Source organism: Temnothorax longispinosus, chromosome 1, assembly GCF_030848805.1.
Source record: "Temnothorax longispinosus isolate EJ_2023e chromosome 1, Tlon_JGU_v1, whole genome shotgun sequence".
Lineage (NCBI taxonomy): Eukaryota > Metazoa > Arthropoda > Insecta > Hymenoptera > Formicidae > Temnothorax > Temnothorax longispinosus.
This window is the reverse complement of record NC_092358.1, coordinates 7,287,507-7,302,407: the sequence shown is the minus strand read 5'-3', so window position 1 is coordinate 7,302,407 and position 14,901 is coordinate 7,287,507. Positions and strand designations below refer to the sequence as shown.

Genomic DNA, 14,901 nt, shown 5'->3' with positions numbered 1-14,901 from the left:
AGATACCAAGTGCTGCGAGAGTGTAACAGAAACCGCGCCGCGCCGTCAAAAGATCTTCCCAATATATCCGGGCGGTAGTTGTACCGCGCCATTTCCGGTTACTCGCGGCATCATGAGCTAACATTTGTTCCAGTTATTTCCAGCCGGAACTACCGCAACTCGTTGTGTTGTAATGGGATTACAAAGCGACGAGGTAAAAGCTGCAGAACTCGGGCCCCACCGCCCGCGTTCCCGCGGGATTAACGCAACCCCGTAATATACGGTAAATTTGCCCGGTAATCTCCCGTTTCAACGGGAAGAAGAGATAACAGTTTCAAAGTAAGAAGACTTTCCGACTAAAAAGATTGTAATGTACCGTAGAATATTGCTGCAATCGGTAATAGTTAGCTTTTATCAAGCTCGTATATAAATTCTCGACGAATTGTACATTTTAAATAAATTTTACAGTCATTTTACTTTATATGTAATTGTGTATTATAGTTTCTTTAATTTATTAATTATTTCGAGAAAAATATCGAGAAAGAGTTGAATTAAAGCTCCTTTATTCACCTTACTGAAGATATTCCACGCATTTTTAATTATATTACATTTTATCACAAAGCATTATGAATAAATCTAATTTTTTATAACGTAAAAATTAAAATTGGAATATAAATTCGTACAAAATTTTCGAATAAAGTAAGAAAAGAACGCGGAACTTATTTCTCCTCGTGTATACGCTCGAAAGAAAAGGTCTGACAAGAAAACGTGCTAACAGAAAAAAAACCATCCCGTGAGGTCGGCGAAATCGATAGAATCTTTCGGGGCATACCAAACTAGTCCGGTCTCCCGCGGTAGTTTTATTCGCGTTCCTCGATCTCGCCTATGTTCGCCACAAAAGACCACGGAGAGGAATTTTCCGGCAAAATTGAGCCCGCGGTCGACTCGGGAAAAGCGAAAATGTCGGGAATGTCTCGATTTTCTTTCCCGAGGGTGAGCGTATCGAATAGAAAAAGAAGAAAAGAATGAGAGAAGCGAGGGAGAACGAGGAAACGAGGAAGGGCAAAGGGGGTGGAAGGTGAAGTTTGTGAAAGAGGAAGAAAGCGCGTGTGATTGCGACGCGACGGGACGAAAGACGGATCGCGAGATCTCGAGAAGGGGGCGACGCGAGTGGCGTTTGCATTGGAAATTCGACGAGCTGACGTCGGTCGGAGCCGACCAGTTTGGCGAACGGCCAGACATCCGGTACCCAGACGTGCGTCGTCCGCTTTCCCAACAATAACGGTATCAACTAATGAATGCAATGCAGTTTCCCAACCCTTGTCGCTGGAGTCTGATCCTACTTTGACCCTCGCCGAGTTCGATGCTCTCCTCCGTGCATACATATGGATCAGCTAATCAAGTTTCAGAAAGGATAATGAAAATGCGTTATTAAAGCACTGTCTCGCGGTGCTGGACGCTCGAAGAGGAAAATACAATAACTCGACTTAATAAGATTTAACCAATATTCATTTAAGTCACTCGATATTCTCTCCGACCACAGTAATTTCGTTTGTTACTCCCGTTTTGAACGTTTTCATTTTAAAATTTCCCGTTTCGTTAAATATTTCGTTTCTTTATAATTTAGTTACGTATTCCTCTCTCTCTCTTTTCCCCTTTATTCTTTTGAAAAATAATTTTCTTTTCATAAAGCTGAACAAATTACATTATTTATATCTCTATAAGACGTTCGTATATAAGCGTGATACAGTTAAAGTTTAAAGAAAATGACCCATATAGAAAAAAGGGCCTCGAAGTCCCCGCGCCATTTCCACGCAACGGTATCCGCGCTGTGTGACATAAAAAGTAGCCACGCGACGAGCCGAGCCATGCCGCGCCGCGCGGCAATTAGTTCGGGTAAATCGAATTTCCATGCTAGAAATCTCGACAAAGCGGTAGCCGAGAGGCAGCCGGGGCTGTCATTTAATTTGTATTTAAATTGAGTGCCGAGAGCCACCCCTTCCTCCCTTTCGTCCTCCCTTCGCGTCCCTGTCGCGGTTCTCCGGTGGACGCGACCGGAATAAAGTCACACCCGCGCGAGAGGGCTCGTTTTATTTGCCGTTCCCGAGTTTCGACGTCGCGGACTTAAGTCAATTACAGTGACGTTAATCGGACGAGATAAAGAAAAAAACAGACTGAAAGAGAGAGAGAGAGAGAGAGAGAGAGACACGACAGACGTATTTCGCTGAATAACGGGAAAAGACGTTTCGATATGCCGGCGCAGCTTCTCCATTTCTCGAAGCAATTTAATAGACTTCCCGAGACAGTCGCGATCAATTATGTCGACCTTGAGAACGACCGCGCTGTCGATAATTAATGAACCGTCGTCGGTTGTAATTTAGCTTACCTGGCGACGTAATAAATTGCTGCAAGGGTTACGGTGATGTCGTTGCGAATTTGTAACGCGATGGGAAAGCTCTCGCAAAGAATTTACTAGCACCGGCAATTCGCATTAATTATTAAATTGTGATCAACGATGCGCTTCGCAATGGTCATTTCGACAAGTCAGGAATCGAAATGAGGAGCAATAATTAGATAGTGTACACTAAAATTGTCAATTACAAAAAAAAATTAACAGTGTTGAGAATATCATACAAATTCCATATCGTATATTATGTATTACGTATTCTCGTAATGTATACTACGAGAGAAACTATGGAGAAAGAAAGAGAGAGGGGGAGAAAGAGAGAGAGCGTAGAAGATCCGCAAACATGGGAAGCACTCGCCATATTTGAGTTGTGTCTTCTCTCAACGATCAAACCAGTCGGGATTTACGGTTCCCGCGTTAATTAATCACTTCTCCCTTGCCAAATATCGGCGAAACGCTAATGCACGTCGCTAGAGGCGTTTACGCACAACGATGCGGAACAAACGCGCAAGCAGTAGCAGTATCCCGCGATATATACGCATTAAAAGCGGAAGGGCGGCTCGACTCTCCAAAAGCGACTCTCTCTCTGCACGAGCCCTCTCGCCTGTTCCCGCAAAACGGTAAATCGGCACGCGCATACGCCGATATTGTTCTGAGAGAGCAGCTGAAACAGCCGCAAGGACACGATTAAATTTCATTTCGAGGGAGCGTTAATTAAGCGACGCTTAACGCACCTCGCGAAATGCAATTCTCGTTTATTCACGTGTGCATTCATACCACACGTGTCCCGTGTATGCAACGAATTGAAACAGAATAATGAAAGAACTTAATTACCTTTTTCGAAAAATGTAACGCGAGCGAAATTTCAACCTCTTTTTCCACGCAAAATTAATAAAGGGACAAATAAAAAACATAATCGACAAATTGTATAAACATTTTCTTTACATCAAAGTATAATCTTAATTTACAGAACTTTGAATGCGGTTAATTTATTAAATTTTGAATGCGTCAGTTTGATAAATTAGGGAGCTTGAAATTCTACCGAATTCTTTATTAACAATCGAAAATCCGTAATCTTAACGAATAATGGTAACAGCGATAGCAGTTACGATCTGAGAATATTATCGCCAATTGTTCTCCCACGGCGATACGCCTAACGTGCTATTGCATTAACGCCAATAAAAGTACGTTATATCAATAAAGATTAATTCATGGAGCAGACGCGCTGCAATGAGACCTGTAGCCAGAAGTTGATGATTCTCCGCACAGACCGAATTGTTTGTCGTTGTTCAACCGAATTTGCGCGTTACTCATGGACACAACGCTTTGATTAGCGGGCTACTGAATTTGCCAAATAATATGCCTCGTGTTTGCACGACAAATGATGTTCTATACATCTCCATACGTTGAGTTTAATACATCCCATTGACGATGCATTGCTGTCGAACAATATAAATATTTTCCTTCCCCGCCCCCGTAGAATATCATATGAAATGTTATATAATATGTAATGTAATGTATAATATTGTTACATAATTATTTATAATAAATATACATATATATATATCGCATTAGCAAACTATACTATGTGCAACAATATATGAGATAATTTTATTTAATAGTTATCATTCTCAAGTAATATTATTGTTCTTATAGACGTATGTACATTTATATGTATACATACATGTGTGTGAATACTTTTTCATAAATTTTAAATAATTAATTTTTATTTTTGCTTGACCGTTAATATTAATATAGTACCTAAAAGCTTTGAGACACGTTGTGTAAAAGCTTTGCAACGTGAGCACAAATCCATCAGTATTATTCATCCATCACGTTGGACGTGTATGAAAAATAAGTTATATTCTTGGCAGATTCTAAACATCCAAAGAAGCATAAAAGCAAAACGGCAACATTCAACGTTAAATTAATTTTACTAAAATTGTTATTTACTCATCGCTTTTAATTAATTTATCGCCGGACTTATCACGACGCTAATTGTCAACAATTAATTTAATATCATAGTGACAGGTAGTCACTAATAGTAAATTCCGTAATAGATCACACGTTAATAATGATTAATATCACTTATCGATATTCCTGTCAAACTGATTATGAGATCGCTGCTCTGCTCTGGCTAATGGTCACATATTCACGAATTGACGGTCTCATACATTTTAATAAACGCTATCGAAAGATGCCTCATCAACAATTTCAACGATTTATTAAATTAGCAAATTAATACTTGACATTTATTAACACAAAATCTAATTGTACGTATACACAAAATTTAATTTATTTTACGGTTAAAATCAGCTTCATTAACATTATATGTAACATTATATAAAATATCAAGACAAATAATAAATAAGCATATATGGAACGTTATAAAATTTTCTAGAATTTTATCTTGATGATTAAAAAAAAACGACAAACTGATGCACTACTAAAAATTGATATTACTTTCATCAATTTCATTTTTGTTATAAAATAGATGATATCATTGTATTTGTGAGACGTGGGACGTGGATTGTGAAAAACAATATTCTATGTGCATTAGGTAACAAGATATATGGAGCCGGCAGTGCCGGTAGATTAATGCGTCCCATTGTGAAGGGAGACAGACAGGTTCCCCTCGATATCATCTCGCGACATCGAAGAGCACCTGCTGCACTGTACTGCGTGTCTCTATTGCTATACGGCAGGCTGCGATGGTCGTAAAACACCGTCATGAAAAGCATATAATTTGGTACGCGGCAATTTTACTGCAATACAAACAAAAGAGAAAAAGATAGATCTCGAGAGACCGAGAGAGAGAGAGAGAAAGAGATATCATTAATGTCAGTTCCCGTTTATAGTTATCGAGTGATACTTTGCGCATATAACGGCGGTCGAAACCGGCTGCGAATTTATCCCGCGGCGGTTCACGTTGTTATCCCTCGCGAGATGTACAGGGTGAATCAGAAGTTGTCGCCGATCATGATTATTTTTATTCTGAATTTTCATCATTCGATAATCTGGGTAACCTCATCCTCATCTTTCTGTTTCCCAAGATAGATTAATTCAAAATTAATCGGCTACACTTAAAAATGTTGTACAATTTTTATTGGATATAGACGATCTCCTGCCTCAATTTTCCGCCTCATATATCCGCAATTTTAACAGTTTCGATGGATCGATGCCACGACATGTATCACAGGTGTTCTTTCCTTTCCAGGATTTTCGTATTAATCGCGTATACATTCTTCCGCTGGTATTAAATATCGATTTCAGCACCGTGACGTAACATGAAGTACGGTTATGCGTGATAAACGTATGAAACGAATTATATATCGCCGAAATAGAAACGAACATGCACTCGATATGGATTCGATATCGAAAAGCACGTGCTGCAGCATTATCGGGAATCCCAATGGATTATCGAGACGCGAAAAACGCGCCGGTTAATTTCCGCACGCGAAAATGTACAAAACCGTCTTGAAATTCACGGAAACGCTTTATAGTATTATTTGCATGTAAAACGTACTGAACGTCAGTACCACGCTGAAAATGTTCCAAATTTTTTTCATATCTCGATAATTGGACCATAATTTAAAATTCCATCAGCATTAATTACCGATAAAAAATTCAATAAACTATAAAAAATTTTAGTTCAGATCTAGCTTAACATTTAATGTTAAATAACCCTGTCTGGCATACTTCAATGTAATGTGTAATTCAGAAAATAATGAGTTTTCAGCTGAAAGGTAACCTGAAAATTTTTAACGTCGGATATCATCGAAATTTTTAACGTCGGATAATCATTGAAAATTCTAGTTGAAAATTTCATTAAAATTCGTTATAAATCAGTGCATAAATTGACAAAGGGAGGAAATATTAATTGTTAAATTGTTAAATGTTTTAACGTTCGCGGATAACAAATAACTTTTGAAATTCGATGCAATGTACAATGGTGTAGCGAGATCTTGAAAGTATACTTTGTCCATCTACATGTCAGCAGCAATATCGCGTGAAATTCGAAACAAAATGCGCGCTATCGTATCATTTTCTTTTTTACGATGACACTAGTGCGAGATACAGCGTCACGTTTTCGTGTAATGTTTCTCCTGAATATCTTTTGTCATTTGAGATGCGATATACGAAATACACGTGTCTCTATAAACGTTTTTTTTTATTTTCACGATTTCTTTCTCTTTCTTTACTCGTCTTCCTATGAGCTAAAGTTAAAACTATGAAACAGTTTTTGCTTAAGTTATCTTTTACTTGCGATTTTTAACTTTCTATTAAAAAATCGCGCGCATTAATTAAAGTCACATTTTACCCTTTTTCCAATATTTATTACTAATTAAATAACAGTAATCGAAATAAACAATAAAATGTATTGTATTACTTGCCATTTTCAAAAACAATTTCACGATTTGAACAATATCCTTTTTTCTCCCTTTCTCTCTCTCTCTCTCTCTCTCTCTCTCTCTCTTACTTTCAAATTAATAAACTTTCTTGAAAGAGGACTTATGCGAACAATTGTCATAAAAAGACAGTAATAAAACCGAGCTCTCAGTTGTATTGTAAATGTATTGAAACGTAGACTGCGCTTTATTCCCCTTTCACAGTGGAATTATGGCACAAAGGCGCAATATTCCATATTATATTTTTCTTGAAAACATCTATTATTATTAGAATTGCGATACATCTGTATATGCATGTTCAACTTTTTGTGTCACAATTTTAATTAACGTTTTTCGTAAATTTCGAACAATATTTATTTCATGCATTTACCTGCAGTAAATATATGTATAAAACGTTCAAATATTATATTTCTTTGAAAGCAAAAGAAAAGCGATATCCTTTTTATCTGCAAATAATTTTATTCTATAATCCTATCTCGCGTACATTGAAAAAGCTTCCAATTTGTGTGACTACCGCTCTCTTTCCGGCCCTATAAATATCCCATCGCGTTAAACATAAAATACGTTTTCACTATATCCCCGGGAACGAAAGTCGAGGTCCACGATAACGCCGCGAGTCTCGCGATAAAACGAATAAGGAGAGAATCAAATGAGAGCGTTTAGCGTTAAGTACGTGCCGCGAATACGGACATTCGAGCGTCCATATGAGCGTATTATTAGTCATTGCTCCAGGATATCCATCGTTAGGTCGAAACGAGCGGCGCGGCGCGTGCTCTTCGTGCTCCCGCCGACGATTCTCGAGATGATAGTCGCACGGAATAACTTGCCGCGCATGCAGCAAGTTCATTATTATTGCTGGTCCGCGCGGCTCTCCGCCTATTTGCATATATCGCGTTGCACATTGATGCGCGCGGTATGCAGGACCATATAGGAAATTTAATTGGACCGCGACAGAATTTAATTATACCGTCGCTGCACTTTAGAGGTGTTCACCAAAGGACAGCTTGTGCGATACTTTGTTTCCCACGATATCGCTCCTCCACCAAAACCACATTCCTTCGCGGTAACTACGTATCCCTCTTCAACAAAAGAACAGTTATATTGTCAATACACTAATACACGTACGGAGCGCATCTGATTGCACATCGATATCCACGAGAGCATTGACAGTCCGTTTACGAAGCACTTGCCAATCTGATGACGCAATTGGACGCGGTGGAAGGAATATTCATGTGTCGTTCATCGTGTTGACATTTGATTATACAGTACGCAGGTGACGTTGATGTTAGATTGTATACAGAATGGAACCAAAGCCTAGCGGTAAACTTCAGAAGTTGAGATAAAGGAAACGTTACGTGCGTTTTACACGAGATATGTTCTTTTCGTGTAAGAATTTGTAACTGGAAGCTACGTGAATATATATTATTGTATATAGAATATGGAAAAATTATTGCGGAATTACTCTCTATGGAGATCGTAGAGCATATTTTTACGTCCACGTATACAAAATCTCATATTTAAGCAATTGTTTCATATACCTTAAATAGAGTCACTCTAAATGAACAATATTTATTAACACAACGCGAAACGTGAACTGTGTGTTCAATATTCTGGCGACTACTATCATAACATTCTACAGAAACAGCTTCGAATATACATTTACTTTACACGAAGCGCGACGAAACAGTCTCTCATATCCCGAAGGAAATCTCGCAGTTAGCAGTGTTATATAACAAGAAACTGAAATTACCACCCGTTGTGCTGTAAAAGTTGATAAAACAATTACATTCGCAGCAACTGCGGTGAAAAATATTTAAAGCCAAGTTTAAAAGTGTGCTAAGATATACCTATACGGTCGCGCGTAATTTTAAAAGACTTTTCTCCACAACTAAAGTTTGTTTGAAATGAAAAAATGAATTTATAAACGTAATAATTATTTAAATAACTATTGTAAAAACTTACAGCTAAGCAGGGAACATATCAGCGAAACAAATCAAGCATTTTATTTGCAGAGGGTCCGAATATAATTCGCATATAATACAACTGAATTAATGCACTGGGAAAAAAAATTGTTAATCCCAAGAAATATTTAGTCTGATACGTTCAACTAAACATTTTAGTTAGTTAACTAAATATTAGTTGTTTCAACAATTTATTTCGTTTCTTTAATCAAGAATTAATTAATTCAACTAATGTTTAGTTAACTAACTAAAATGTTTAGTTGAACGTATCGAACTAAATATTTCTTGGGATTGACAAATTTTTTTTCTCAGTGTGATAATAATTACCAATTATCAATAATTATCAATAATCTTTGATGTTGAAGTATTTTATGGGAAACGTAATCTCGAACGACGTGGACTCGACGCCGCGATAAATAATCTCGATGAACGAAATTCGAAATTCGCTCTGCATTCTTTTCGATTACCATCAGCATTGAATCGCGGCCTCCGTCGCGGATTTATACAAATTATATCAATAGAGATCAATAATCAGCGTGCGAAAGGGGTCGATCGCATTACGGCTATATAACGCGAGCCGGCGCATGCATTACCATAATCTTGAAGGTGGCTCTATTACGGCGCTTATTGCGAATAATCGCGTTAACTGCGCCGCTGCGTTGCTGTGCAGCTAGTGCTGTTGCTGCTGTTACAGCGGCTCTCTGTTATCACTTCCCGACATTTCGCAGCCGCGCATAGTAGCCGTTAATCTTGCCGAGCGAGCTCTCGGGAAATTGCAAAATTGCCGTGCGTTCGATCGTCTCGATAAACGCGCGGTTATTGCGACCTTAATGAACATGAATTCCATACAAGTCCGTCCCGATAACAAAGTTAGCAAAAATAGTGAAATAAAAGAAAGCGACTATTTTAGCTTTTAAAAATAATCGTACCAGCAAAGATTTAGATTAACAAAAAGTATAATGTAAATCGGAAACACGCATGCATAAATAAATATGAAATTACACCTAGCTTTTGTCTCTTCTCGTTATATTTTTTATTAATTAATGGAAAGACAAAAATTGCTAATTTATATTCTGTAGTAGTTATTTGCATCCTTTTTACCTGTTTCGCGTTATCGTTATAACTTGCTTACGCGTGTATGTAAATAGACACGCAAATACAAATTTAAATAATATTGCAAGTTATAGTTTGCTTATTGTTACGAACAATGGGAAATTTGTTGTTACAGATAAATAAGCCAAGCTTGTGTGTGCGTGTGTGTGTAAAATGATACGTACGATATATTTCACGGAAAAATAATTAGCACTAAATATCGTTCCATATCTCTCTGTTTCATAATTAACGAGATGCATGCATTGAAATATGATATACTCTAATATTCATGCGGATATTTCATTCGGCATTTTTACAGTCTCATGGATTTTGTCGGACAGTTAAATATCTTTTCATCAAAAGCGGCACATTGCAACGAACAATAGAAAAATAATATAATCAGAAAGCTTCTAATTCATAATTAATAAGTTGCCACAAATAACGCAATGCGTCACAGTATTCATATGAGTGTTCCGTTCCACATTTTTAATAATGTACATAAATTTTTTACAAATGCAACCGACGACGTATTTCGCGGAAAAACGGCATTACTGTCGCAATAAAAACAGTATAAATGCATTTTTAAAGAAATTTCATGTATGCTAAAAAATTATTTATAATTTATTTGACAAAATGTCACGTAAAGTTTTTTATTATGTTAAATATAATATATTACTTATATATTACTTATACACTTTGTAAATTTTAATACAAATCGCTGTTTCTACACTGCAAAACATATACGTGTTTTTTTCATTAAACGCGACATCTGCGTCACGTAAAACATTTTCCCGGGGGAATCCCTTCAATTAATCAAGCTGACTCTCTTTGTGCGCGTGGCACACGATACGCTACAATATTCATACTTCATCCGTCATTTTGGAAGTTTTCTCGGCTGGGAGCATCGCTTCCAGAGGACCAGCCAGTCATGTTGCCAATATCGCCGTGACAGCGCAACGCGGCGTCGTTTAATTTTTACTTTCGGAAGGCGGAGCACGTGGATCCACTACGAAGAAGGATGGCATTCGTGAAATCTTCATTGCGAGGTTTCTACTCTAAAAGACCAGCGAGATTCTAATAAATTAAATCGCCAACGAAGTAAGCGAATCAAGGATCATTTATTTTATTATTATCAGATTTATCATTTTAACTGTACTTTCTGAGAATGTTCCTTACGTTTTCTGCAATCAAAATTGAGGAAGTGTAACGCTTGAATTGATTCTGTGCATATTTCTATCATATGTTAAAATGTATATTTTCCTTTATGTATGTAGATATGATTATATGTAGATATAATTATATAATTACTATTATTATTCTTGTCATAATTTTATTATTATTATTAATTTTTGCAAATTAAAATTAGACATTATGAGCTTTCATTGTTCCATAATTGCAGATTATAAAGCAATATGATTTATCTTATTATTTACAAATAATTTTATCAATCTTAACATTTTTTTCCCGATATTATCTATAACAAATATATTTTTTTAAACTGAGAAAAAAGCTATTGGAAATACAAGATTTTATGAATATAACGCTGACGAGGTCGAATCTGAATGGTGAATACAAAATGATTCCCCTTCATGAAAATCAATGAGTGGCAAGGGTTAAGTATAGGCGATATAAATATACGTAGACAGTATGTCCGCAGAACTTTTGTTGCTTTTTAAATCGAAACTGTTTATCACGCAAGAAGTTATATCATCATTTTATTTTTTAATATTTAATTGCCGGAAATATATTTTTATATAGCACGATATAAGCTTTGCTTTTATCTCATTATTACTTTTTATATAGAATATATAAGATAATTCATTAACATGCAAAATTGACTTCGACTACCAATACCTTAATAATTATGATATTGCAAAATGATCATTTCAGTATTAAGATCCTATTTTCCATCAAGTTTTGCAATCCTTTTAATTTTACACAAAAATGCTAAAGTATATAATAAAACATGACGCTTTTTTATCAGAGATAAAGAGTTTAAAAAACTGAGGACAGGTAAAATAAAAATAAATGGCGCTCTCTCTCTCTCTCTCTCTCTCTCTGTATATTGTGTAACAATGTCTGAACGCTTTAGGGGACCTGTCCCAGAGCGTATAATAAATGACGATTAATCAATCAATCAATCTCTCTAATCTTTCGTAACGCAAACTTCGCAAATTAGCTACAAATATTAACTCAAAGCACATCGAATCATGTATTTTTAAAAGTCGTTAAAAATCAATGTCGAAAATTTTACTGAACTATAAATACATTATTACTCCAATTGATATCCACATCCTGCTTAAAACAATCAATTTACGTTCGCATTTTGTTTTTATAGTTCAATATAATTATACGATAAACGTTTTACGATTACAATCGCGTTCAATCGCAAATAAGTGACAGCGTTACACTTAGTTTTGCTTTTAAGTGTGTCAGCCTTAAAATAACGTTTTTAATTATGCCCTGTAAATTTCTCGACATCAAATCTCCATGTCAAAATTCTCGATTAAAAAGTATTCTAAATTGACGATAGAAAGTAATAATCCGAAAACTTTTTCTGACGAATTACCTGAATGTCATCACATTTTTCTTACAAAAATTGACGCAAATGCCAATAATAGAATATAGATATCGTAGAGAATCGCTGAGAATCTTTGAAAGATACGATCTCTCGACATATCCTTCCCTTCTTCAAAATTTTATTTTCTGCCATTTACGATTAGATTTGACTATCTCGCAGAATTCATCTGTAGCTGTGTATTTGAAATTCGAATCTCCCAAGAGCCCCAAGATTTCCCTAACTCATTCCCTTCACTCTCTAACTTGTCTCTATACCGACCAGCCAAACTGAACTCACTCTTGTGCTTCGAGCTGCTCTTCCACAAACCCCTGAAGAACGACATCCTGGCCCAGCGCAGCACCAGCAGTTCCAGCAGCTCCGAAATCTTCCCCCTTGTCACGATCTGCCTCGCCAGCTTTTTCCCCGTTTGAGAGCTCGTCTCTCACTCACAAATCGCGAATTTCGCACCACGTCCGAAACATATATCAATCCGAAGTCGACCGATTTATTCTACATCGCTTTCATCAATGCCGAATCGATTATTCTACGCCGCTTTCATCGATCTCTCGCTTTTCTTAAAAAAGCTCCAAAATGAAGATCGGGAAGAAACGGTGAACAACAGCTGTTCGTTTCCACGCAAGATCTCCCCGGGAGCACTCGCGAAAACGTGTTGCCGCGGTGGCAGCGCGCCGCGATATGAACCGTCCGGAATGGTTTATAGCGCCGCTTCGCCCTTGCGAGCGAACATGCGCATCCCAGACCGTCCTTGTCCCGTCGTTCTCTCTCCCTCTTTCTCTCTCTTTCTCCCATAAGCAACCCGGATTCCGGTTCCGCTTCCGAACCGGATCCTACACCAAAAGTATAAAGATTATTTTCACGCGTTCCGCGACGCAAATTCATGACGATGAGATCGACGTTTCAAACTGATTTCAAAGTAAAAATCGGAGAGAAAGAGCGCGCGGAACCGAGAATTTTGGGAGAGAAATTTTGGACCGAGGAAGAAAAGATCCGAAAACAATAAAATCAAGATTTCGAAATAGTAAAAGTAAAAATAAGTAAATTTTAAGAATTTCGTAAATTTTACTCCGAGATAAAAATTTTGGATTGTGTGTGATGAAAATAAAAACGAAAAAAATCCCCGATAGTTCAACGAATTTTGTGTCAAAATAACATTTTTGAATTGATGGGAAAAAAACATAGAGAATAATATTTGTTTTTATTCGAGAAACTGTAAAGTGCGCTTGTTCAAATCGCAAAAATGCAAAAAATTATTCCGATATCATGTAACCGCAAATAAACAGAAATTAGAGCAAAACTCATGTATTAAAAATGTTGAGACAGTATATTAATTTTCAGACGATATTGAATATAAAGGGCGAACTTAGTATCGGATTAAACATCACTGAAGTGACTGTCGTCGGGTGGGTTTGCGGAGCAATTTGGTATTCATCTCCGACGACATAGTTGCCAAGAAATTGATGCGTTGCTCGGGCACGCTCCAGAAACACGGGACGAGGGTCTCGCCACCTAATTTCATGGGAGATGCCCGAGCTAAACTTACAGGAACCAAACTTCGCCCGATAATCTCGTAGCAAGTAACGGCCCCGCCCAGTCAATTTAACATGCTTGCCGTTTTTGCATTTCCGCATATTAAAGCGAACAACGAAAAGTCGGGGTTCCGTGAGAAAAGAATATATTTCAACGCAAAAACAAAGTAATTGATGTCATAATAACACAGTTTGAAATGTTCTATGATATTTGATTGCAACAATATATACGGCATGTGAGTTCAAAAAAATTAAAAATTGTATAACAATAACAATGAAAAATCAATAATAGTTTCTTCCAACTCATAAAATGCGAAGTCAGTCGATATCGAGTTTTCTTGCCGATTTCGCATCGAGTGCGATTAAGCTTGAATAATGTAGGAATTGTCGGGAAATCGAAAATTGATCAGAGAAACTGATTTCGCGAATTTCCCTGTAATCGAAAACCTTCAGTTAACCTAAAGTTATCGAGTGTAGACGGTCGAATCGGTCGAGTCCGAAATTCCCGGCCGAATCCGAAAATTTATCAGGTGTTCGCGTACCTCCCCTGTTAAAATACGAGAACGAGAGATCCATTCGATTATCGGGGGTCGTTATGCGTTCGTTAGCGCGCGATTGACTTTAGACGACGCCGACGGCGGCTCGAATCGATTTCACATGCGCTCGACGAAATTGCCAATCAATCGAGGAGAATCGGGGAAAAAACAACTGTCCTCCGGCTTGGTAAATTACCCGTATCTATCGGCCGCATCGGATTACGATTTGAACACACCAGCGAAAATAGATCGCCACGAGATAATCGTACACTGGATAAAACTGTAATTTAAAAGCGAAGAAGAAGAAGAGGAAGCGAACAAAAGATTTATTTATTATTGCAAGACCAGCGTAATTAAGCAACAATTAAAATAATAAAAATGTAATAAATAGGTGTGTAAAAAACGTTAAA

The 14,901-nt window shown here is 37.2% G+C and overlaps 1 protein-coding gene across 3 annotated transcripts in view; it reads right to left on the bottom strand.

The window, feature by feature from the left end:
* Window positions 1-14,901, bottom strand: part of LOC139815109 (low density lipoprotein receptor adapter protein 1) — a 65,760-nt gene that overhangs the window by 30,609 nt on the left and 20,250 nt on the right. Inside the window, exon 1 of one of the 3 annotated variants that reach the window (XM_071781796.1) lies at window positions 12,706-13,108. The exons of 1 other annotated variant lie outside the window; for it this stretch is intronic. In XM_071781796.1, the coding sequence (XP_071637897.1) occupies window positions 12,706-12,751 (46 nt within the window). In that variant the 5' untranslated portion in view covers window positions 12,752-13,108. Of the gene's footprint in view, window positions 1-12,705; window positions 13,109-14,901 lie in introns of those variants that run through there. One more of the 3 variants, XM_071781969.1, reaches the window with a different exon arrangement.